General features: G+C 34.1%; 1 protein-coding gene across 5 annotated transcripts in view; it reads left to right on the plus strand.

Moving 5' to 3' along the window:
* Positions 1–26,268, plus strand: part of Nfib (nuclear factor I B) — a 223,995-nt gene that overhangs the window by 173,064 nt on the left and 24,663 nt on the right. For 2 of the 5 annotated variants that reach the window (XM_076845962.2, XM_076845964.2), the window contains exons 7-10: positions 8,194–8,328; positions 12,317–12,501; positions 16,525–16,690; positions 19,749–19,831. In XM_076845962.2, coding sequence (XP_076702077.1) covers positions 8,194–8,328; positions 12,317–12,501; positions 16,525–16,690; positions 19,749–19,831 — 569 coding nt within the window. The remainder of the gene's footprint in view (positions 1–8,193; positions 8,329–12,316; positions 12,502–16,524; positions 16,691–19,748; positions 19,832–26,268) is intronic. The other 3 variants (XM_076845965.2, XM_076845966.2, XM_076845963.2) reach the window with 2 other exon arrangements.

A 26,268-nucleotide genomic window follows, 5' to 3' on the forward strand; every position in this document is an offset into this window, starting at 1 on the left:
CCTTAATTCATGTGAACAATAATTACACGTAGCACATGGCTCTATGAGAAATTTTGAAGCATGTGCTCCAAACTGTATTTATAGAACAGTCTCTGTGGCCTTGGGACTCCATCATTGCACCTCTTTCTTGTCATTTATATTCCATTTAAGCCATCAAGGATCATACCACATCTTCTCTCTCCATGTGCCTGGCTAGCTCCATTATACTGAGAAGGAAATGGAGAAATCAAATTAGTACCTAGGGGATAGTGCAAAGCTTTCAAATAAAGGCATAAGTGACTTGGTTTCTCTTTCCTTTCTTCCTCCTCCAGGGTACACTCCCCAACATCAACCCTTTACCTATGGGTGAAACTCACTGTCAATCTCCACAGGGAAATTGGTAGAAATATAAATACATCAAAGCTTTGGGCTGAGAGCTGAAGTATCAGGCAAGCAAAGCAAGAAAGACTCTGCCTCAATGTAGCCATGATAATTGTAATATTTCACATAACATTTATACCAGTGTAAATAACCTGTAACTTTCCTCTCCTCAACATTATCTACCTCGAGGCAAAAACAGGAAAGGAAATCATGGTCTCTTTTAGCATTTTATTGGCAGAGTATCTGCTCTGCCTTCTCCTTGTCCTCTGGGCATACAGCCCAAGCTGTTTCCTTGCCTCAAGATTGACTTTGGATTTGTGACCCAAAGCAAAAGACCAGACTTCAGCTCCCAAACTCATCCTATACACTTGATTTGGTGGCTTCCCATTTACTTTAAATGACTATTTTTTTATGAAGATAGTTCATCTTTTTTATATTGTCTTCCAGCTTCCACTCAACATTTTAATGGGAAACAGAGTGCCCCAGTTTAGCTAAAGCTCATTTTCACTTTTAATACTGTGCATAGCATGGACAATTTGAATGGAGTATTGAAAGTGTTGACTACCTTTGCCTTCATCCAACAATGAATTTGGTCTCTGAAGAGATTCTCAATTTTCAGAGATTTTGTAGAACCGTAAAACTCTTTAAAAACCTATAAAAGTCTGAAACTTTTAAAAGCCCCAACAAAGTTTCTAAGCTAAATGTTCCCACATATGTGCTTTCCTCCTCTGGTCTGTGTCATATTCTGTTCTCTATCACACCATAAGGTCAAAGTTAACAAAAGTTTCCCTGAGGCAGGAGGATTGCAAGTTCAAAGCCAACCTCAGCAACTTAGGGAGGCTCTAAGCAACTTAGTGAGACCCTATTTCTAAATAAAATATAAAAAGGGCTGGGGATGGGGCTCACTAAAGTTAGTGGTTAAGTGACCCTGGGTTCAATTCCCAGTACCCCCCCAAAAAAAAAGTTGCCCAACTGTTTCTATTATACCTTGATTTGTCTTCTGAAAAATCAAAAGCAGGGCAGAGACTGGTGGTAGTGATCTTGAAAAATGTTCTGTAGCTTGATAATGTGAAAAACAGATATTTTAAATAACCATGATAGATTTTTAAGTACTGAGCAATGAAACATACCTTAAAGATAAATACTCATAAATAAGAGAAACCAGCCAATGTTGACTTGTATTTATATGGCCCGTTTAAAGTTGTGTTTAAGTATGGCATGTAAATAAAGAAAATAACTTAGGAAAATGTGAAAGAATGGGACAGTTAAAACACTTTGAGACGTTTTACTTCTTTGTTAACTAGATAGGAATATGTTTGTCTAAATCATAAGACTGGCAAGATTGTTAATATATTTTAATTTAGTATTATGGTATGCTAAAAATAATAGCTTCCAGAGATTCATGAATTCGTGTATGCTTTTACATAATTAATTTGAAGCAATTATACATCGTAAGAAGAATAGGAATTATTTTAGAACGAAAATAATATGTTTTCTGTGTAGGCTCTAGAAAATCTAATTTGTAACCTTAATCTATTCAAACATATTGGAAAAGCTAACATATTGCTCCACTATATGTGAAAAAGGAGCAGGTGTCCCAGACAGGCAGGTGTTAAGGTGGCTGTTTGAGCTTGCCCCAGATCACTAGTTGACTTCAGTGAAGTTCTACTAACAGGTGGCTAACTGATTGGAGTGCCATGTGACATTTATCCCGGGAGCGACTTGGATGACAGGCTGCTACAGACTGAGGAAGGGGTCTTCGCTTTGATGAAGAAATTGCCAAAACTCATGTCTCATTAGTGTTTCCTAAGGTTCTTTGGAAGTGAACAACAGTTTAATTAAGGGCTGACGTAAACACGTTTCTGCACACTTTCCCTGCAGCATTTTATCACATTAGAATTGATCAAAATTGTTGCCTTGGGCTGACTTGAACAGATATACATCTGGAGCGCCATTTGTGCAAGCTGCCGATGAGTGGAGTACATACGCTGTGTTTCACTGCAGCTCTCTTCTTTTGTAGATGAAATTACCTTGTTGGGAGATGAGTTGATCTAACTCTTTATTTGCTTAAGCCTTTATTTCTTTGAAGTGATGCTGTGAAATGAATGACACATCAGGGCTTAGGATGTATATATTTTACAGTGCCAAAAAAATCATAGCATAGCTAGTAACAATCATATGATAACTTGGTTTTGCAAAATACTTATTTAAAGATAAGCTTAAGTCTAGATGAACCAAGTTTTATTAGTAGCTTATTTGAATTTTTTCTTGTTTGGTGATCTTTTATTCTATACTTCACTATATAGTTGTTTTAACAGTCATAGTTAATTGTCCAATTATAAATCTAAGCACAGTTGTGGATGCTGAAAAATAGCATCATTAATGTGAATCTCTTAAAAAATATTAGCCTCTCTAATCTTCTGCCATTAAAAGTCCTTTCTACAGTCTACTTATAACAATTACATTTATCTAATGAACTTTCATCTTTAATGTCTACTTTCTTTCCTGACTATAAGCCTTACCAGGACAGGGTCCAAGTCGTCTTGCTTACCCACTTGACCCTTACTCATAGCTATAGTTCCTCTCCCTTTTTGGACACTTGGTGGTTGACTTTGATTTCTTTTTTTTTTTTTTTCACTTTACATCCACTACTTCTCATCTGGAGCTTTTTATTCATGAAGCATATGTTTTAAGTTACACTGGCTGTAGTTGCTTTGTCTTCCTATACCATTAGCTATCACTTCACTATATAGCTTCTTGCATGTGTGAGAGATTATAAAATATGCTACCTAGAACTAGGGCCTGTTTTATCTCTTCCCTTTTTTTTTTCAATCCTAGATTATTTTTTTTAAAAAAGTTTTCCAAGTAGCATTATCTTCTAGTTTCCACAACTTTTTGTGTTTTTGTTAAAGTCATCTTCCATAGAAGGTAATCAGTTAGCTTTTTTTTTTTTGTATGGCGGAATGAATCCAGGGACACTTAACCACTGAGCTGCATCCCCAATCCTTTTATTTTTTATTTTGAGACAGGGGCTAAATTTTTTAGGACCTTGATAAATTGCTGAGGCTGGCTTTGAACTTGTGATCCTCCTTCCTTAGTCTCCCAAGTCACTGGGATTACAGGCATGCGCCACTATGCCTAGCTGTTAGTTAGCCCTTTTTGAAAAGAGTACATACAAAGGATGGAACAAGTAAAAAATAATAAAAATGCAAAATCACCCAGCGATTTAAGAATTAAACACAAGGTCATTAAAGAAATCTAGACCTCAACCTTTCCTGGAAGGCGTTACTTAAGAAGAAAATAACTTTGTTTAGTGGATTAAACTGTTCTCTAGGCTGAATAAGAGTAGAAAGATATAATTTTCTAACCTAAAGGAAGGTCACAGGCAAGGAAGGACAGAGCACATTCTTCCTGCCAGTCAAAAGGACTATATGGTAAATTAGCTTAGCTAAAGATTAAATAAAATAAATCAACAAGGAAAAAGTTATACTAAAATGTGGCACCATGACAGATCTTAATATGAGAAGGATACTATTTGAGGAATATAGTTTCAACTACTGTTTTGATAATAGGCCATGATGAGGAAGGCCTGATAAAGACTGGAAAGAAAATTTTTTCATTTAACCCTGTACAAGGGGAGAAGCCTAGTGAAACTTATAAGAACAGTGAAGAAACAAGTTTGGGGAAAGTTTTACCATTCTGAAACCACTGCACTTAGACATCATTTCTTTCTAAATAGAATTTAAAATTCTTTCCTTCTTATCAGTCATCAGCAATTTCTGCCTTCTTCCTACTAACAGAAATATCAGCTCATTCTTTTCTTACCATCTTGCTTCTCTCTTCAGCTTCCTTATCTTATGTATTATTCAACTTATGCATTATTGTGTATGTATTATCATTCAACTTATTATATATTTATGCATTATTCAGCTGTATTATTCAGCTTATTTTCACTTTAATCTTTTTATGTATTATTCTTCCTGCTTGAGGGACAGCAGATTGTGCAAAGCATGGCATTTGTTTTTCTTCACAGAAAGGTCACTGAAAATTATTTCTTCTACATATTTATTCCTCAAATTTTTTTTTCTGTAGCATAGGAGTGCATTAAAAATAGAAATAATATCATTTTTCAGGTGGGAAGTCCATTAGATGCAGACATTTAAAACAAAATTAGAATCAAAACAGTATTAGTTTGGTTCATGGTTAAAATGTAGTGGCTAGCAACTCTACCCTTGCTGCCCCCACATAATTGACCTTTTATCCTCTCTTCAGTCCAGAGAGTTGTTTTGCTCTTTGAGAGGGGATTCACTTTTGTGTCTCTGTAAGTACTCAGCATAGTGCCTTTTACATGCTGCGTAGCAGTATTTCTTTATTGATTAATGGGCCCAGAATTAATTTCATTTAACATGAAAACAAAGGCAATGGAGCTCACATTCTGGTTCACCATTCTTTACCTGTTTCTAAAGCACAGCCTTTTAGTTTGGCCAATGGACCTTCCCATTTTTATTTTTACTATTCTAAGTTACTTTGGCTGTTTAAGAAAAGAGACAGTTTGTGGGCCCTTTTTCTTTTGTGAACTGTGAATGTTATTCTATTTGTGCTGTGCTGGTCTTCTGTGTGTTCTGAACATGAGGGTATTCTAATTGTCAGGTACATGCCTAAAAGAGGACCAGTAAAAATAAATAGAAACATAACAAGTACCCTATAAAGCCAACTGTATCATTTTAGTAAAAAAAATTAAAATTTTATTAATTAAAAATTACATAGATGCCTATATGCTTGAACTTCTGTACAAACATCTTTGATTTATGTGCCCTTTACACAAAGGAACTTCTAGGAAGTTGTCTGGGTTTAATGAACATTCATATAGTGGCAGTTGCTGGAATTGCCTTAATTCAGAAATAATATAACTAAAAGAAAAGAAATGAGATAACTGCAATGACACTGTTTTACTTCCCAAGCTCGGATTGCATTTAATGGTTTTCAAATGATGTCTACTGTGCTATACTATTTATATTATGGAGTTTTTACAAACTAATTTATACAGTTTTATTTTATTTGAAATTTATATTTAAGCACAGGTAAGCATAAGGGTGTCAACAATAAGCTATAATAATAAGTTCTTTTCCTAAGAGTTAATTTCAACTTAAATATTTAGAATGCAAACTTTTGGTGTCATCCCTACTATAAGGAGTGAAATGGAGTTTCTTAAACCTCTAACAGTCTACATATCTATGGTTTAACTTCTAGTAGGCAAAACCTGTATTTGTGTTATTGCTTCTTAAAATCAAAGAGCTTTTAAGTAAAATTTTATTATTATTATTATTAGTAGTAGTAGTAGTATTTTGGTACCAGGGATTGAACTCAGGGGCACTCAACCACTGAACCACATCCCCAGCCCCATTTTGTATTCTATTAGAGACAGGGTCTCACTGAGTTGCTTAGTGCCTCACTTTTGCTGAGGCTGACTTTGAACTTGAAATCTTCCTGTCTCAGCCTTCCAAGCCACTGGAATTATAGGTGTGCACCACTGTGCCCACTTTAAGGGTTTTTTGTTTTGTTTTGTTTTTTAGCATTTTGAAAACTTAGCTGAAGTGAACTTCCTTTTTATATTTTTTAAACCTTGGTTTAATTTTTTTTCATATTTGTAGTGGCATTAATTGCTATGATTTCATGAACAATTTCTTTCTTTTGTTTTTCTTTTTGAGAAAGATATAAGGAAAAAGTTATTTGACTCATCAAAGTCCCAATAGGTTAATGACAGCCGGTTAGTAACAAATTGTAGCTTACATCTACAAGCACACATGTCACTTTTTGTGGACTGTGACATCTACTGTCTTCAGAAGCATAAACTTTCTGTAATTACAAGCATGATGAAAACACATATCTAACTCTATTGGATGTCTTTCCTAGAATTTAGATAATTTTTCAAATGGTAAAATCATAGTTATGAGTAGTTTCTCATTTCAATAGCACTATGAGATCTTTTTCTCGTTAAAAAAATCCTAATTGAAATACTAATTGTATGTATTTTTATGTATCATACAGTTTTGATTTTTTCCTTCTTCTAATAAATATTTCTTACTATTTAGTGGTGATATCTGGGATTTGCTTCAAGTAATGAAGGTGGTTGAAGCATAGAATGGAGTAAAGATAACATAAGATTGGCTTTGAGTTGCTAATTGCTGAAGTTGGATGATAGAAACATGAGAATCTATTATTATCCTATGTACTTGTGTGTGTATTTAAAAATTTTATAATAAAATACAAATCTTATAGTTCATATTATTGTTAGGACATTTTACTACAAATTTATAAATCTGAGTAAAAGTCAGCATTACTCAAGAAGTTAAACTCAGGGTCATCTCTCCTGCTAATGAGAGGCTCTTACTGAATTCCCTTTTCCAACTAACTGCATGATGCAATCTTGTGGTCACCTGAGATGGTGACCTTCCACATCAGTTATTCATTTAACTGACTTAATTCTGTTTAATTATTGATTGCATTACCTCTATCCCCACTCTTTTTTTCAATCTCTTATGATCTATCTTTTGGCAGTGTTAAATATCTAGAGAATGAATGAAGGAAGCCCTGAATACTTCTATCACAGCACATTGTACACCGTATTGTAATTCACTTTTACTTCCATTTATCCCCTTACTGGATTTTAAGCTTTGTAGAAGCTGAAAGTAAATCCAATTTACCATTGTGTCCCCAGCAACTGGTGCGGTGTCTGGTATAAATTAGGCCTTCTATAGTATTTATGGAAGGCATGTATTAATAATATATCTTCTTTTTAATGGGCCTCCATGTCTTCTGGGTCTATTGTGGATAATCCATCCTCCATGTAGTTTCTGGAGGGATTGTTCTCAACTGTAATTGTGATCATATTTTGCCCATCCATAGCATTTCCCTCATCAGGGTAAGCTCTCAGAGAGGCAGTACAGGAAGTACAGGAAACACACTGTCCTTTGTTGTGTGGTCTTGTCTGTCACTTGCTCCCCTTCATCACTCTGTTTTCCTCTCCATAGACTGTTTGGGTTACTTATATGTTTCATACCTCCCTTTTTGGGAACATTTCCTCTCTGTTGATGTCATCTCCATTTTGAAAATTGCACCATTGGGGAATGCCTCTTTCACCTGGGGGTGCTGAGGTGATCATGTGAGGTGAACAGAGACTGGGGCTGCAGCAGCAAATGCCATCCTGTCCCTGCTGATCGCTATTTCCTTATCATTTTCCTTTTCACTGCCAGGGAGCGTCCTAGGGCAGGAATTACTTTGTATTTTTCTTAACATCTGCACATTATCTGGCAAATAGATGAACCTAAAATATATTTGTAGAGTGAGAAAAATTAAGAATTATTTTATTTTTGCTAATCAAGTGAATGAGTTTTCATAAAATGTTAAATGCACGATATATTTACCAGCACACCCAAAGGTTATTTTTCACTCCACACCAGGTTGTCCTTGATTTGTTTTCATGGTGTAGCTGGTCAACACCTGAATCATATAACTCAAAGAACAAAATGTGAGGTAAAAAAAGACTCTTATGTGAACCAAGGGGCTAACAGAAACATACTTAGATTTTCATAACTTCAAGGTTTCTTTAGTAATGGAATGATTCTGATCATAATTCTAATAAAAACTTTGGTTATTTTCTGTTGAGAATGTTTCTGACCGATATTTTAGAGCTCTAACCTTCAGTATAGATTTTGTAAGAGCCAAAGCACAAAAGTACTAAAGCTTTGAAAAATGAAATCTGTTGTTATGTTGAGGTGAACCTTGTCAATTAGGAAGGTCATGCAACTTGAATTTTTCCCTCCTGTTTTCTAGATATGTCTTCTCCAACTACTATGAAGAAACCTGAAAAGCCATTGTTCAGCTCTACATCTCCGCAGGATTCTTCCCCAAGACTGAGCACTTTCCCCCAGCACCATCATCCCGGAATACCTGGAGTTGCACACAGTGGTGAGGACTCTCAGTCCTAGAAGAGAAGCCTTCCTTTGTTCGCAGGGCTCCCACCCTTAGGGATGGAGCCAAAGGTTCATAGTTATAGCTACAGTGACCATGTTTTATTAACCCAAAGGGGAAGGTCATGATCCCATAAACTGGCTCTTCTTATCAATTTGTTAGAAAATATTATCACAGTTATGCAACTTAATAATATCTATATATGTACTTTTTCCTTCCATATGCCTTTATTGGAAAGCTTATGATCATAAGGACTTAGAAAAGTAGAATACATAGTTATCTTTACTAATTTCAGGATTGGTCCTAATTTTATATATTCTACTAAGAGAAAGTTGGATTTTCAGTTATAATTGCTTAGTTTAGAGTTGTTCCAAAGACATTAAGATACATAGACACTATTTCCTATACACAAATGATTATTTACTTTTTGTAAGTGAAACTAATCAGAAAATGAAAGAGGTACTGTTCTATGCCAACTACTTAGGGCTAGTACACTTGATATTATGTCTAATATCTTAATCTAAATGAGAAAATGTATTCAATATTTCATGTTTATATTTTAAATAGCAATTGATGATGTCTTTTTTCACAAGTTAAAAATGATATATAATCAGTAATCAATACTGTATGCTTTCTACATAATTACTCTTAAGTCCTAGGGATGAGGAGATTAAAAGTTTTAATATAACTATAAAGTTTTATGTGTAGATATGTATATATATATATATATATATATATATAGATAGATAGATATAGATATAGACAAAGGTAAATAGATATGTATTTTTAGTGACACTCTTTAGTTTACAGTTAGGCAATTTTTTATCCTTCATATGTTTTTTAAAATCTTTATGATGTAGCATCTGCTCAAATAAAGTACTTAGGTTTAGTTTGTCAGTGTATTTTGATATTTATGGTTGCTAAACTTAAAAAATGGACTTTGTTGTTATCGATAAGGAAGTTAAGAAGTTGAGAGAGGAAACATACCAATTTAATGTGGTATAAGATTTTTTACATTTATTGTTTAGACTATTGACATAAGTGAAAAAATTAGTAACTATTTCATAGAAATAATTGAAATATATGTTGAAAAGTATGTTCAGCAAAATTAACTTAGAAGTCATATCATCTATATATTGTGGCACCTGAATAAAAATTCATACTGGAAAAAATTGAACAACTTTTATAGGTAAAGACAGTTGAGAGAGCTAGAATAAGCCTTCCACCTTAGTCCTTCACCAAATATTTACTAAATATCAAATATATTAGAGTCTATAGGCACCTTGGTAACAAAAGATGGTTTCTGTCCTAAAAAGATCATGATGTAGTGAGAAGAGAGGGAATGATATCACTGGCTGGACATCTAATCTGAACAGGAGCAGACCCTTGGAGGAAGTTTAGATACCTGGAAAAAAAATATATTCTGAACTAAGTGTCAAGGGTGAAGGAACAGCCAGCCTGGAGGAGGTTTCAGGCAGACGCCACAGCATGCAGCAATGTACCAGAGGTCATTGCAGGAAGGAACTCCATATATCCAACTTCCTTCATGCAGCTGGAGATGAGGCCAAAGAAGTGATCCAAGACTGGCTTCTAAAGCACATGAGAACCATATGCACTGTGACATTATTGGGGCTTTATTCTGGAGGCAATAGGAAGGCAGAGATTTTTAGAGATTTCTTAGAAGTTATACAACTGTAATGGCATTTTTAAAAAGTCAGTCTATGGAACTGTAGGGCATGTACTGAAAGAAGCAAGACTGGAGGAAGGAAGACAATTAGAAAGACCTTGCATTAAAATAGGCTATGTGTGTGCACATGCACACCCACACTCATACATATACACACATCCATATATATCACCCATATGTATATATGCTTTCAAAATTAAGGAACATATTTTTGCCTTGTGTTTTTTTTTAACCTTTTTTTAAAGGACTAGAGTGACTTTTATTGATATCAGGTAAACATTTTTACCTGCTATTTAAAGCCTGACATGCTACTCAGTTATATCAGGCCAACACAGGCCAGATTGTTCAGAGATGTGAATTCAAATGTGATTTATAACACTTCAGTTGCAAAGGGACCTCTTTCAGAACTACTATGTCCAAATTGATCCCTAAACCCAGAGGACCCAAGATGGAACTGTGTATATATCTTTCAAGGGTTTGTGTACAGATGTGAGCAAAGACCATAGTTGAATTGACTAAGAATAAGAGCACTTAGACACCAATTAAAAAGGTGTCCAATTTTATGTAGAGGTTTGTATTTCTTTAGATAGATTTTCAGATGGACATATTTTCTTTTTCTTTTTGGTACCTGGGATTGAACCCAGGGGCGCTTAACCTTCAAGCCACATTCCCAGCCCTTTTTTATATTTTATTTAGAGGCAGGGCCTCGCTAAGTTGCTGAGGCTGGGCTTTGAATTCACAATCCTCCTGCCTCAGCTTCCCGAGCCACTGGGATTACAGATGTCCATCACCATGCCCCACCCAAAGGGCATATTTCTTAAATAAAGTAATACTTCAATAAGGAATTTTGTTTTTAAATATCTATACAGTTATTTTCTGAAATGTATCTCTTTGATGCAGGATGCTCAAATTTCAGTGCATGAAAAGATTACATGATGCCTCACCCCTGCTGGTCCTTATCTAGGGTTTCTGTGGTAGGCCCAGTAATCTGCATTGTAAAAACAGTCCAGAGGATTCTAAGACACAGTGCCCTGGACATTCAAGGAGCAAAGTTGTGACCATAAAATTAATGATTCTTCTGTAATATACATTCTTAATTTCTTGTATATTTTGAAAGTTTTCTTCGTTGGACATAAGCAACATCCTTTAAATTGTTGCCTTCCCTCGCCCCCCATATTTACAAAGTTGAAGATAATCATTCCAGAGGTTTTTCATTTATAGGTCATGGAAAGAATTTATTTTTTCATATTATTTGCTAAGTTATTTCATAAAACATTAAATATTTATTATGTGTAATTTTCTATAATTTGGATCAAAATTAAATAGAAATATACATTTAATCTTTACTCCTACATGTATTAGTTGGTTCTCTTGATTTATAACATAATTATTTTCTTCAACCTTATAAAGATAATGATCATAAGTTATATTTTCCCCATCTTTCAAACTTAATATTAAATTAAAAATTAGACAATTATTTATGATTATACTAATATTTAAAAGTTATATTAAAATTAAACATTATACATATTACATATGTTTTATATAATAGTTGCCTCTATAAAGTTATAAAATACATGGTTTATGGATGATGTAATATACCTACCTCTATTGACATTCAAATTCGCATTTTTGTGGGTTTTATTCTTGGTCTTACCTTAATATTTTCAAAGCTACACCCAGTAAAAGAGTAAAAGAAAAATAGTTGCAGAATAAAGCTCTTTTGGTTTTGAAAGGAATATCTTCATAGAAGAAAGAGTTGCCAGGTCTTGTGTTTTAATGCTCAAAAAGTATTTATACAATGACCAGATAATTATTATTCATGACAGGCAACTTTCTGAACAACTGTAAGCTAGAATGTATAGGAAAATAATTTATTTGAAATTGATTAGTAGACAATTTGTGGGTCTCCTGCCCTATAATTAATGCTTTGACTTGGTCTGGACTTAGGAAGACAAAGACTTTATAATCAAAGAATGTGTTTTTGATGGGAAATAACTGCTCAAATAAATGTTTTATCCAGTATTGGCATACCTTATAAAAGCAAAACTTCATTTTTGAAAACATTCTCGGATGTAGAAAGCAAGATCATTTTTTCCCTTGGGTGTGGTTTTGTCTCTGTGTCCCTACCTGTATTATCATTCAGAATATAAGTAGAAGAGTAATTTATTTTAGAAGAACTTGATTAAATTGTGGTAGGAAAACCAATGATAGTTTTACAACATCTTTATAGAATCTGGACGAAATAATAAGGAAATCGGCTCTGACAGTGAATCTTTCCTTTTCTGTGTTCTGCAGTCATCTCAACTCGAACTCCACCTCCACCCTCACCGCTGCCATTTCCAACACAAGCTATCCTTCCTCCAGCCCCATCGAGCTACTTTTCTCATCCAACAATCAGATATCCTCCCCACCTGAATCCTCAGGATACTCTGAAGAACTATGTACCTTCTTATGACCCATCCAGTCCACAAACCAGCCAGGTAAAAATAAGAGAAAATAAGAATAGAACTTAAGGGAAATGGGACAGGTATAACTCTAAGACATGGAGGTTTGTCAGACAGTATGTCTGGCAGAATATCAAGCCTTGCAATCCATCTTCAAGAAATTTCTTGGTGACCCATTAAGTTTTTATTTAAAGGTGGTTAAATGACAGGTAGGAAGTGTATTGCCCCAAAGGGGTGCATTTGTGAAGAAGTTTTTGATTTGATGTTCTTGGATTTTTATTGACTGAAGAGAAAGTTTATGCAGAGTGTTCATTGCCAAAAAGCTCCAAACTGGAGTTCACACCTAAAATACCGGGTTTGACATAGTGACAAAAATGCTTATTTCATGTAGTAGCAAGGTATGTGCTAAAATAAACACACACAAAAGAACTTACTGGTGTATTTATAGGCCTTTATTAGGTATTAAAATAAGTTTTGATAATGTAAACATTTTCAGTGTTTGATGACTACTTGAATATTCTTTGCAGTGACATGACTTACATTTAATAAAAAGTGGCATTATTATAGGTATCTTTTTTTTTTTTTTTAATAAACATGGTATAGTAGTTTTAGGCAATTCATTATATTAAGTGTAGTAATTCATGTGCATTTCCTACTCCCTAGTCACTTTATAAGGATTTGCTAGAAGAGGATTTTTCACAATCAAGTAGACAGTCTTTGTGCCAAAGCTGGGTCTATTGATAATTGTAATATCCAAAATCTGCAATATAATTTTGATCTTATAGTATAGTATTTGGCTTTGCTGCTTTACCTCTAAGACTCCTGTCTACTTCTTATTATACGGATTTATGCTTTGGGGAATTTTTACAACATTCTATCATTACTGCTGCTAAATTACTAAAATTAGAGTAAATAATATGTGCATATCAATCATAATTAGCAAAGGTCAGGAAAAAACTCTTGAGTCTTAATTTGTTAAGATGAAGCAAAATGGTCCTTTCTGAATGTTTTATTTTGAGTGACAGTGCATCCAGTACCTTTGAGTTACTTAGAAAGTTACCTTTGCTTTTAGTACCACTGACTAATATATTAAACTAGGTGTTGAATTTTCACATTAAACTTATCATTTGTATTTTAGGAGAAAATGTTCAAATGGTGTAATAACTGCAGTACTAATGACAACTAAGTAAAAGAGTGGGATCTTAGTATTATCAGTTTAGAAATGAAATTTGCTGTCAGAACATGGATTCAAAAATCCTAGTTCCATAGAGCATTTTGCTAGACTCAGCTGGGAACAGTGCACACAAGGTCTGATTTTAATTTGTGTAGAATTTCCATGAATAACAAAGTCTAATTAAGACATCCATTAAAAGTCCTTAACGTTAATTCAGTGTGGAAAATCTTAGAGTTCCATTGGATTTTTTTTTTAACTGATGTCTTAATTAGGCACTGTTAGGGGAAAAATTATGCAAATTAAAATCAGGCCCTTAGTGTTACGCATTTCTTTAATTATTCAGTGCTTGTTTTACGTATATTTTAAATTCTTTATAAGTTAAGAGGGCATATTAGGTGATAATCTGCCTATATTGTTCTCAGCTTTTCTTTATGTTTTCAAGGTAAAAATCTAGCTTCTAAGAGAAGCATCTTACTCTCATCTCAATTAAAAGACAAAAACCAAAAAATCCCTCTCAGGATTTTGTATAATAGGAGCAATGTATTAAGTAGGATAATCCTTTCCTAATGCTGTTCAGCTTCATCTTCAGATAAGACACCTCTCTTTTTGTATCTGCACTATGAAAGTTCATCTATTAGCAGCCTTGAAAGATGGAAGCTTTCTATCTTAGCTTCACCTGTTTAAACTAGTAGAAGACTAAAGAGAAGTAACCCTCCCCATTCTTCTAACCATGAGTTTCAGAAGAAAAAAAAAAAAGTCTGTATTAGCTTGAGAATTTTTTCTTTGTCCCTTTTATTATTTTTTCAAATAGGAGACATATCTGTCAGTTCATGTTGATTCAGTTCCAGTGAACAAAGTTTACAGACTAGGCAGGGTAATGTCATATGCAGTGGCAGCATTTTCTGGTAATTATTGTCATTCTGGTCCTGTGCCAGGTAGGTACTATCAAAGTGTTTTGGTGAACCCTATACAGAAGCACGTTTACCGTTTAGCACACCCCCAGTGACAAAATAAGACCTTTCTTCTTTCTCTAGTAAAATATGTAAAGCAGTCATTTGTGGTGTTCACACAACCAGAAGTTGATGGTCTGCTTTAGAAACAAACTATTTCCACTTGAAAGAAAAATGGGTCTTTATAGGAAACTACAGAAGTGTTTTTATTAGGAACATTATACCTGCTTTGATGTTTAACTCCAGCTCAAAACCAATTAATTTGCATTTCAAAATAGAATTCTTGATATTCACCTTTTCAGCACTAGAAATGGAAAAAAAAGGACTCGGTGACCATTCACCTCCAGTCAACTGCTCCTTCCCAACCTCCTCTAGCATTGCACTGATTTGGATTGTTAAGCAACTGAGATGCCTTTTCCTCCCCACAGCAATTTGGAGATTAATTGCATTACTGCTGCACCAATTATAGTGAGACAGTCATGCTATTCAATGGAATATTTTGAATAAAATTAGTTTAAAGATATAACTCTCCCATAGGTTTCCGTAGGGGAAAACTCTGGTCAATTTTCCTGACATAAAGTTAAATACTTAAAATTACCTATGATGAATAGTCAGGATATTCAAGAAGTCCATTTTCTTTATAAAATAAAGAAAGTGGACTCTGAGGAACCCAAGCAAAGTCTTAGTTCATACCTCCGGTCACAATACTTAAATATTATCAGCTATTTATCTTTTCCTCTAAAGAAAATCTACTTGTAATTTATGCATATATAAATAATCTGCTTCATTACTTTCTTTGCCTTTGATAGTTGAGATTATAAAGACTATATCCTTTTGGAGAATAACAACCTGGCAAATTGTTAGGAATACCATGCAGTGGAGCACTGTAACATGGGTGTAATCAAAACTAGCATTCTCTGTCTAGAAAAATATATTTCAGGATTTCTTTAAATAATGTACTCTAATGATTTTGTCTCCTACCACAGAAATTATTTTTCCACCAAGGGGCTAAGACTCAAATAATGATATCTTTTCTGTCATTGCCCTAGGGATTTTCTCTGTTAATTCCCACAAATGTCAAGGATACATGTTTTGTGTAATTCTCTGTGCACAACAATAGAAGAGTAACACAAACAGCACTGTGAATTTGATTGTCCTCTAGTTCACTTTAGTACATTTTAATTTTCTTTGGAAATCTTTTATTTGTAGGTATAAGGTCAGACCTCTTTCAGCATTTTATATCATTGTGTGCATCTGAAATTTTAAATGCTTTAATCTCATCTAACTGCTTATATGAGTAAATCATCAAAAGTTGATGATTGCCTGGAAAAGTTTATATTGCCTTATGTTTGTTGAGTCTGAAATACCTGCATGTGAGAGAAACCTAGTTTTTGTATGCAGAAGAATAGGCCTTCACTATAAATGATGGGAATTATAGAACTGGATGTGTTTTCTCTGCTAGGCATTCTTGTGTCTCTTGTGTCAGTGATAATATCCAAATGGAGGAAACTTTTGTTGTGAAAGCCAAACGGACTCTGTATAGAGAATGAAGAGCAGAGAATTAGGAATCACTGGGTTTTAATTGTAGGTAGCTTAGTAAGGAATTCCATTTTAGCTTGAGCTAAGCCTTTGAGTCTCCATTTGAGTTTTCTGGACTACTAAATGAAAGGATCAAGTCTACTTCTGTCTTGAGGGTGTTGTGAAGACCAAATAACCTATGCAAAATGCTTTGAAGATGAAAACCTTCTTTTAAACACTGTTGCTTTATATTACCAACCTTTGATTGGCTTCCGACTCGGACTTGAGAGGGAGGGCCTGTGTGATGGCTCCACGCAGCCTGCAGGATCCATGCGGCCACATGTGCTGAGTGGAGTTGTTGGAGAAGATGACTGCCTTTTGGATTGTTTCACCCGGCATTCTGTTTTTGTTTTGTAGCCTAACAGCAGTGGTCAAGTAGTAGGGAAAGTGCCTGGCCATTTCACTCCTGTCTTGGCACCCTCTCCCCATCCCAGTGCAGTGCGACCTGTGACCCTGACCATGACAGATACTAAACCCATCACTACATCCACTGAAGGTGAGGCAGCTTCACCTACAGCAACCAGTAAGTATTTCTGTAGGAAATGAGAAATGTCCATCAAAGGCACCATTGGATACTTGATCCAAGGTGGAAAACATGGCAACTTTTCCAGCTACCTGACCAGATGGAGATTTCTCATTTAAGTGGAGCTAGCAGGCATGTATGTGGCCTGGCTGTCACATGCTCTCTCTTATCAAATGTCTTTCAGTGCATCATATTTGAAAAGGGAGAAGCAAATTTGTTTGAGTAAACAGTTGTAACAAAAATAAGTCATGCCTGCTTGTTCAAGGTATACATTGAAATCGCACTGAATAACATTATGCAGTGTATAAGGTTTTTATATCACCAAAGGGAGATTAGATAATTGTTACTTATTGGAGCACTCCTATAGAAACCAAGCCCCTCCATCAGGCAAACTGAATCAGTGCCTCTGTAAGATAATTGCATGTTTACCTTAACGTAGGTCCTGTCATTGTTAGAAACAGTCATACAATGTTGGGTGTAGGCAAGAACATTTCAAAGCTTAGTATTAGGCACATGTTAAGCTACCTACCTGCACTTTCATTATCTGCAACTTTTTCTTTAAATGTTTTAATTATTTTGCATATCATGGTATATCAGATATTATGTTTATTAGCATGGACATGACATTTTAAATGTTGGAGGTTTTGCTAGTGAACTTACATAGCCCATTGGACAAATGATTCCTTTGCTTCTTCATTTAGAATACTCAGAAGTTTATGAGGAATAAATTTTCAATCCGCTTCACCCAAATTACCAGCTTCTTAGAACTGGAGCTGATGTACACAGATTAGCAAAGTGGAACGAATAAATTTCCAGTAGAGAAGAATTATTATGCGCCCCCACAATTATACATATGCCTTAAATTTAAACTATTTTTGTTTCCTAGAGCAAGAAAATCCTTTTGCTTTGGAAATTCCCATGTGAAATTACACAACCAGAGGCACCATTGGCTCCCTCTTTCTCCACCATTGGAAAGACACTCTTTATTAATGACTTCTGAAAGACTAGGAAGAAAAATGGACAATACTTTATGTGTACAGTGAATATTTAGCATTTCTTTCTCAAAATTTATGAGCCCCTATAAATGAGGACTTGTATTACCCCTCAGTATTTATTAAGGCTTAAAATCTGTTTGTTGGCAGAGGGTCCTGACTCAGCAAACAGTTCCTTAAATACATAGGTGGATGAGACCTGGTTAGAGAACACTGGATTTCTTTCGTTTTAAAGATTTTTTGTGCATGTTGTATCACTAAAAATGCTATGTGCAAATTTTAAAAATGAATGTCACAGCATCTTTGAACAAACAAGTCAGTGATTTAAATAAAAGCACATAGAAAGCAAGATTTAATAAAGTAATTAAATTCTCACAGAATAAATATTTCAAGCCAAGTTCTAAAAATTTCTGGTGCCTACTATTATAGTGACATTACTGTGAGATTCAGGGTATTAGCAGACCCAAATAGTCACAGCCCACTTACAAGAATGCCTTCAGCCTGTTGGTTAATGGATTGTTTTTATATGCACATACAGGTTGTTCAAAAAGGGATCTAAATTGACTAGTCAAATCACAAAACATTCAGAAGGAGTACCTTGGTTGTCTAAAGATGGCTGCATCAGTTCATTTTCCACTCTTACATAAAAGAAATATAGTGAGTAGTTTTTCTTCTCTAGAAATGACTTTGTAGCTTCAGTTCCCTAAGCACCACTGATAATGAGGAACTGGTTACTGAGCTGATAGTAGCATTGAAGAAAACACACAGGCTAAGGGGAACCTCTTCTCCTGGTTGAGAAGAAAGGACTGCGCAGATTGAATGCTAACTCTTCAAGAGTGATACTGTCCTTGGCCCATGTGTTCAGTTTGAGTCGTGGTGATGGAGTGGGGGTCACTGGTTGCTGACGGCTGCCTTTGCATGAGCCCTTTATTCAGGAGTAGTTAAAAGATGAGTTGTGAACATCTTCAATGTTTTTGAAAAGTTGATCTAAAAAAGCCTCAATGTTCAAATTTTTCAGTCCTTTATTATGAACATGGCAGAATTAACATATTGACTTTTTTAAAAGCAGCTTATTTAAAATTAATGTCTGAATTCCTCATTAACCTGATGGTTTTAAACCAAGCAGATCTCTTCAGATCTATGAATGTAATATATAGTAAAAACTTAGTTCTTCTGTGTATTCTGACATGGAGTAGTGGAATTGCTTAATGCTAGAAAAATGTGTTAGTCCTATTCTTGTAAAAACAAGCAAAAATCTTTAGGAACAGGAGAAACTTTTCTGTGGAAAGTTCACTCTGTACTAAAAAGCACCTGTACAAAGAGTACTCACAAATAAGACACCTGTAACATAAGGAATGGTCACCTTGTGTACTTAACTACCTGGTGACAAGTATTCAGAAGGTGCCACCAGCTCCCTTTCTGACTAATTGCAAGACATTGAATTTTTACACTTATGGAAAATAAAGAATTTCTTTCCAAAAATCTTTTTATCAAACTAGAGGGCATTTTTACATTAAATAAAACACTGAGCTTATTCACTATATAAATACACAAAAATAGATTCCTTCTTTAGAATAGTAATATTAGATTTTCTATTTAGGAAGACTTTTAAGTAAGACATTTTTCATTTCATCATCAAGCACATCTGCTTAAGTCCTGTCATTAAAAGCTGTCACTTTTTTCTGACATTTAGAATCACAGACCATAACTGGTTATTTTCTATTAGATCACTAACATCTAGTAAATGGTCACATCCAGGCAAAGGACCCTTCTGCTTAGCCAATCTTGAGCACCACTGCAGGACTGTACCTGGACATTTAAGTGTGAAACACTACACCAAAGCATGTGATTTATTAGATAGATTTTTTTTTTTTAAGGGGGATAAGCTCGTTGATTTGAAATCAATTACCATTTCTTTTCTATCACTCAGTCAAAAAGGAAGAGAAATGGAGACAACAACTTTTTTTGGTTGCAAATCCCACTTCTCTGGGTTTCTTATACATGGACAGGGTGTTCATTCTGATAGTTCACAATTTTTATCTTTGTTTTTGTTCTTCCTTAATCAGCCTACACAGCCTCAGGCACATCTCAAGCCAATCGATATGTGGGACTAAGCCCAAGAGACCCATCCTTCCTACATCAGCAACAGGTGGGCACGTTTCACCCAGGTGTAATGGTGTAGCCACGCTTTGCTTCGGTGCTTTTCTCCATGTTGCCTCTCAGATCTGAACTCAGAATGGGGCTCACGGGGCTTCTGAGACCAAAATTGATCATTTTGTCTTCCAAAAAATTTTCTCATTTATACCTTGTTTCCTTGCCTCTCTGAACAGAGTTTCTCAAATTGGCTCATGACCTCTTTCATCTTCTCTTTAGCATATATTGATAACATCCACAAACACTATTGTGATTCAGTCAATGGGAATTTTTCTCAATCTTATTGGCTATTGAAACTTAGTAGCCTGTCGTTTTCAAAGGCAAACATTGAAAACCAATTTAAACTCCAGTTTGAGTAGAAGCAGTGCATAATTTGTGTTTTTGAGCAACTTTATATTTTCCAGATGTTTTACTCCTTACTTTTGTATTTTAGTCCAGGAAGATGAGTTATGAAGCTAAAATCTCAGTCGACACATCATTGCTATTTTAATAGGTTTAAGTTGGTTTAGTGATTTCAGATGTGACAAAACACTTTTTTTTGTTCTGCTTTCTTACATCATTTATGTTTCAAGTAGCATTTTAAATTTCACATCTCATTAATGCTGTAAATTTAATGCAAATGAAGTGTTTACCCAAACTGTGAAAATATACAGCCAGGATTAATGGTGGCTTATAAACAAATTAGCCACAATCAAAAGCATGGACCATACCAATGCAGAAATCCCATGATTCCAGTTAAAGGATAACAGATAATTTTAAACACTTCAGAATTCAAATATATTTTATGATGCATATGTTTGCTGCTTTCAAGTTTTGATAGCAGAGCTATTTTCAAATAACAGAATTCAAAATATTACATGGGGAAAATAGCCTATATAAATAAGAAAGAGCCAGTATTAACTAACTTGCTCTTCATTTGTAAGTTATTTGTGCATTTATATGAGTTTTCACATGTATAGCAAGCCCGTGCAGGTGCTTACTTTTATGCCCACTTACTTTGTTCTAGGCCGATCCGACACATTTAGACTTTTTGTGGCCTATCTCTACTATGTTTCATATGGAATTCTTGGGTCCTTCCCAGTTGCAGGCCAAGATGGTAGACTGTGCTTATGAAGGTCACCACATGCAGAGTTTAGAGAAAATCGTAAAGATGATAGCTTATTCAGGGTACTTGTCATTTTGCCAGGTTTAAAAAAAGCAAGGCGAAACAAAACAAAAGAGTGAGGACTAACTGAAAACATCTGTATACATTTATGAAAATACCAAATAATAATTAGTGGTTTTGCCAGCCAATGGCTTTTCAATGTAATTCTCTGGAATGTTGCTTTTTTTCACCTCTAAAATTGCTGTAATATGAAATGTGTTATAATTACTATAATATGTTTCTGTTTGACAAATGTATGTGTTCATTGTGTTTTTTAAAACTTATGCAGGATTTATAGGTTTAGAAACTTGTTCTTTCAAAAATCATTACACATTTTTTTCAGAAATACTTTTGTCATGAGATTTGCATTATTCTTTAAGACATATCTCTAATTTCCAGTTAATTTTTATTTCATAAAAACATGCCTCCATTATTTAAACCTTTAGCCCTAAATACATTTAGAATATTCTAACCAATTCCATGTATTTAGGAGCAATCTTCCTCTCTCCCTGCCTAACCCATGGCAGCTTTAATTTTCTTATCATTTCTGATTAATATTGGAGCCTCATGTAATTATGATCATGAAAGTTCATTAATATAAAAGTTACTTCTCCTTTCATTTATCTAAAGATAAATCAGGAAAAGCTAGCAAACATCATAAAAATATTAATCTTAATGTGTATAGAAATATGGGCATATTTTAATTGAAAAAATATGTATGACTTCTGGAACAACAAACTTTTTCATCAAAAAACTAATTTTTACTTAAGTGGACAACATTGAGTGAAGACCACTTACAATATGAATATATTTTGTTCAATCAAATGGAGTTGATATTTATGAAATACATGATATATATTGATCCTTGCAATAAAAAGCTATATATACTTCATAGTTAAATCTTTTAAATACCATGCAGATAGGTTGTTTGTTCTCTATGTAAAAAGTACCACTTTTGAATTTGAAGACGCCTAATGTGTCTAATTTATTATGAAGTATATTTTTGAGGCCTGCAGAAGATAATATAAATTTATATCATGTAAACATTGTATTACTAAGGCTTCAGTTAAAATCCAATGGTGTTTATCCTTCCAAATTCTAAAAAAATCATAAAGATAAAGTTTTATATTTACTATGTAGGAAAGGAGGGACAGAAATGAATGACTGCAGTAGAGTAAAGGTTATTCCTTCCTACAGTAGAAATGAGATTGATTTACTGTGTCCTTTCATTACTTTACAAAGATTTAAAGGAGACCACTCTTCTAGCAGCGGGTTCTAAATGCATTTGGTTTAAAGCACTCAATGATAAATGAAAAGGAAAATCAAGGGGTACATGAAATAAAGGTAATCAATCATTTTATATTAGCTAGGAGAAATTTAAAATTAGAAAGGCAATGGTTTTAGTCTAAGAGAGTTCTTTTAAACATTCCCCATAACCTTTAATATACATGACCCCTTAAGAATAAATATTGTCACCAGGTACGTACTTGAGTTCATGGCGGTTGCTTTATAAAGATTTATCCTTTTAGATTATGAATAGTATTGATGTGCATTGTTGAGTGCTATTTTTTCTTTAGAAAAGAATCTTAATATAGCTTACATAAATTAGAGTTAACAATAAATTTTAAGTTACTGAATAATTTTGACCATCTTATAATCCTTCCACAAAATGGCACGAGAGTAGCACTTTCAATATAGTTTTAACACAAAAACATTCTTAAATTAAGATGGAGAATATTAAAATATTAAAATTAACCCCATATTCTACCTATCATAATAATACATTAATATTATTAATTGGCAAATCTGAATAGTAAAAGTATATGCTTTATACACATACCGTTGTGCTCTCCTTTTTATACATTTGTGTGCTCCTTTTTACAATGCTTATTACTGATTGATGCTGGTTGCTAACTGTCTTGACATACTAGGTTTTTTTTTTTTTTTTTCCCAACCCTGGAATTTCACCCATCGTTGCAAATATCATATTTCATTTGAGTCCAAAATATAAAATCACATAATTATGAGGAATATTTTAAAAAGATTCATGTAAACCAAGTTAATAATTTGCCATAAAACAATCCTCTCTAATTTACCATAATAATCAGCTCATGCCAGCTGACCAGGACTTGACTTTAGAGTTTTCCTTTATCTGTTAACACAATCTTGAGTACTGTTCAAGGTCTGGAACAAGTCTGTCTTTAGCATTACTGACTGTAAATGCATTCACTATTGGCATGGGGGAAATCTTAAAATCAGAACTTCAATTGGAGTTTCATTCTTCTTTAACTTTTCTATTGGAAGATGGTGTAGTGGCTTCAAGAACTGTGAGTCCTGCTTTAGCAACTGAACTCAAGTTTCTACAAAGAAATGCCTTTTTATGGTTTGGGACATTTTTAGAAGTGTGAAAGTCCTCTTCTCTTTACTTCTGTAGAAATTTAGCAAAGTGCAGTGTTTGTTTTCCTACCTCATACTTCATAAATACTCTGTGCCTATTCCTTATATAGATAGTGAAGAAACCATATTTCCCAAATTTTATCATCTTGAGGAAATGGAAACTATCTAACAGAATGTTGGATGTTGCTTAGAAAGTACAGAAATTATTGTATAATCCAGCCTAAAAATCTTGTATAAATGGAAACTATGAAGCAACTTACTTAAATTACCACCGGTTTCTTATCTGATCAACCTTATGTCATTAATTTGCTAACTTGAGACCTTCTTTATTAGCTATCATAGAAAGTTTGGTAATATAAGACAATCTAGTTAATATGATTATCACCATTACAATTGAGGCTAAGATCATATTAGAAACATAAATTCCTACAGTTACACATCAATATGACTTAAAAAAAACTCTTCTGACAAATTGGAAATAAACATTTTTGAAGATAAGAAATTTCTTGCTCAGATATAAAAGATCATTCAAGACAGCCATTGAAATGCATATTAATTTTGATACAGATTCAAGATTTTAGGTGGAATGGGAGGTCACTTTTGCCTCTATCGAGACAATTAAGTCAATTAATTTGTAAGAAATGATTATTTTCACAATCTCAAAATTATAATCTCCTGACTCTATATGCTACATATTCCTAGAGCTAATGAATGAGTGGCCTGATCAATTCAGGTCCTTGCCTCACTTCTCACAATTGCATGGATTTTATCAGTGCTTGAGCTTCAGCATGTAACATCTCCTGCATGACTACGTAATGCTATTGTTTCAAGTTCAGTTACTGGGGTAGTTTACATTGAAATGCTTTTTACACTTTTCTTGTTATACTTTTAAATTAAATTAGCATTTGAAAGTACTTTTCATTATACTGAAAATTTCTGTTACACACAATCACCTTTTAAAAAATTGCCTCTATAATTTTGTTTTAACTCAGCTATGAGTTGAAATCCCCTTGTAATATTTATACTGGCAAATGGCAAAGCCTAAGCTTGGTGTAGTATAACCACTGAAAAGGCAGTCATTTATTAGAGGCAAGCAATTGAAAGGACACAAGTGGACTATCAACAAACTTTTCAATAAAGTCAGGAAGCAGGCTATCAACACTTGAGCCATTCTTATTGTGTCTGTTATCATAATTGACAGCTTGACGTAAAACCCTATCACATGCCTTCTGGGTAGGTATGTAAATGGATAAGAGGTCACTTTTCACATATGCTAGCTGGAAAGGAAACACATTTAAAGGAAGTTTCAGTCAAAATAATAGCTATGCAAATGCTTACCTTTTGGGCTAATTCTTAAAATTAAAAAGAAAAATCCTTCCATTGTCTGTCTTTTATCACTCATTCATTTGTTCTCTTACCTCTTCTGGTTACCAAAGGCTAATATCTAGATAACTATTCTCATTGATGTAAAAATAAAATTGTGTGCCATGTAGCCTTAAATTTCAGTCAACGCAAGGGAAAAGTTATCTACTTTTCTCAAAGTGTTTAAAAGATCTAAGTTGAATCAAGGACATTCTGAAGGTGTTTTATTTACAGTTATTTTAGTCTTAAATCTTGTTGGACTACACATTAAGAACAGGGTAGGAGAGGAACAATGATAGACAAACTGGTGCAGAGGGTGAGAACCAGGGATTAGGAGCCAGGATATTGGAATGTTAGTGTTGATATGGAAGGGCACAGCTAACCTTGAACAAGGTCTTAAACCTTTTTCTCCTGGAAACTTATCTTGGAAAGGAAATTGAAGATGATGGATTCCATCTCTTGAAACCTTAAATTTTACATGTTAAAGTAGTCTTCATTAAAAAAGAAAAAGAAAAAGAAAAAAAAAATCCTTTCATTTTCTTACTTATGATTTATGGTCAGTAACATTTACTAAGCTCATGGCTTATGCACATCTGTTTAACTTGATTTTGATTCTACTGTGCTAACTAAATTAAATCTCAAGAAGCATGGGTTTCAGAAATTGATATTAGAAATGACTTTAAGATACCAGAATGATTTTGGATTTTTTGTTGTTGTTGTTTTTTGCTTTTTTTTTTTTTTCTCCTTCTTTTCATCAGTTTTACTTTGAATACTTTGCTTGTTCAGTAAGATTATATACTATTTATTCAGAGACCACTTCACTTGCTCTATAGCGGGTAATTATCAATAAAATAAAATTCTACTAATCCAGGCATTAAAAGAAAAATATGAATTCCCCCCAAAATCTGTTTCCTTGAGGCATCTGGAAAAATAAACTCAAGAGAACATAAAATATACCTTTCAAGATATTCTTGCGGTCATTATAAACCTAAAAGAAAAAAAGTGAAAAGGTAAATTTGCCTATGTTGATTTTTCTTTTTGCACTTAATGGCTTATTGGGTCAATTGAGAACTGTTGTCCTCAAGAGGGACTATTGGTGCAGCATCCTGTTTGCTGAGTCTCCCAAAGTAGAACATTTTTGTTAGCCTTCTTCTGTTCCCAAAGCTAATTGCTATGCATTTTATAAAAGCCCCGTTAATAAAAATGAAAGGCCCTCATTTGAATAAACAAACTTTTATTCTGAAATCACAAGCAGTATTGATTCTTTATGGTTATCAACTACTTATATAATTATTCGAGTATAGTAGCTTAGGTTTTTTTCCATCTAAGTAGGCTTTTGAGGGGAACCAGATGGTTCCCCATCCTTATGATTGGGAGACAGTCTCATTTGAATTGTGTAGGAACAAGGTTCTCCCTTCAGAGACTTCATGGACTCCATCCTAAGAACATATGCAGTGAAAATTTCACCTTCACTTCTTTCTTAGTACTTTGGACTATTTTAGCCTGACCATTTACTGTTAACTTCTTTG

This window comes from Callospermophilus lateralis, chromosome 2, assembly GCF_048772815.1.
Source record: "Callospermophilus lateralis isolate mCalLat2 chromosome 2, mCalLat2.hap1, whole genome shotgun sequence".
Lineage (NCBI taxonomy): Eukaryota > Metazoa > Chordata > Mammalia > Rodentia > Sciuridae > Callospermophilus > Callospermophilus lateralis.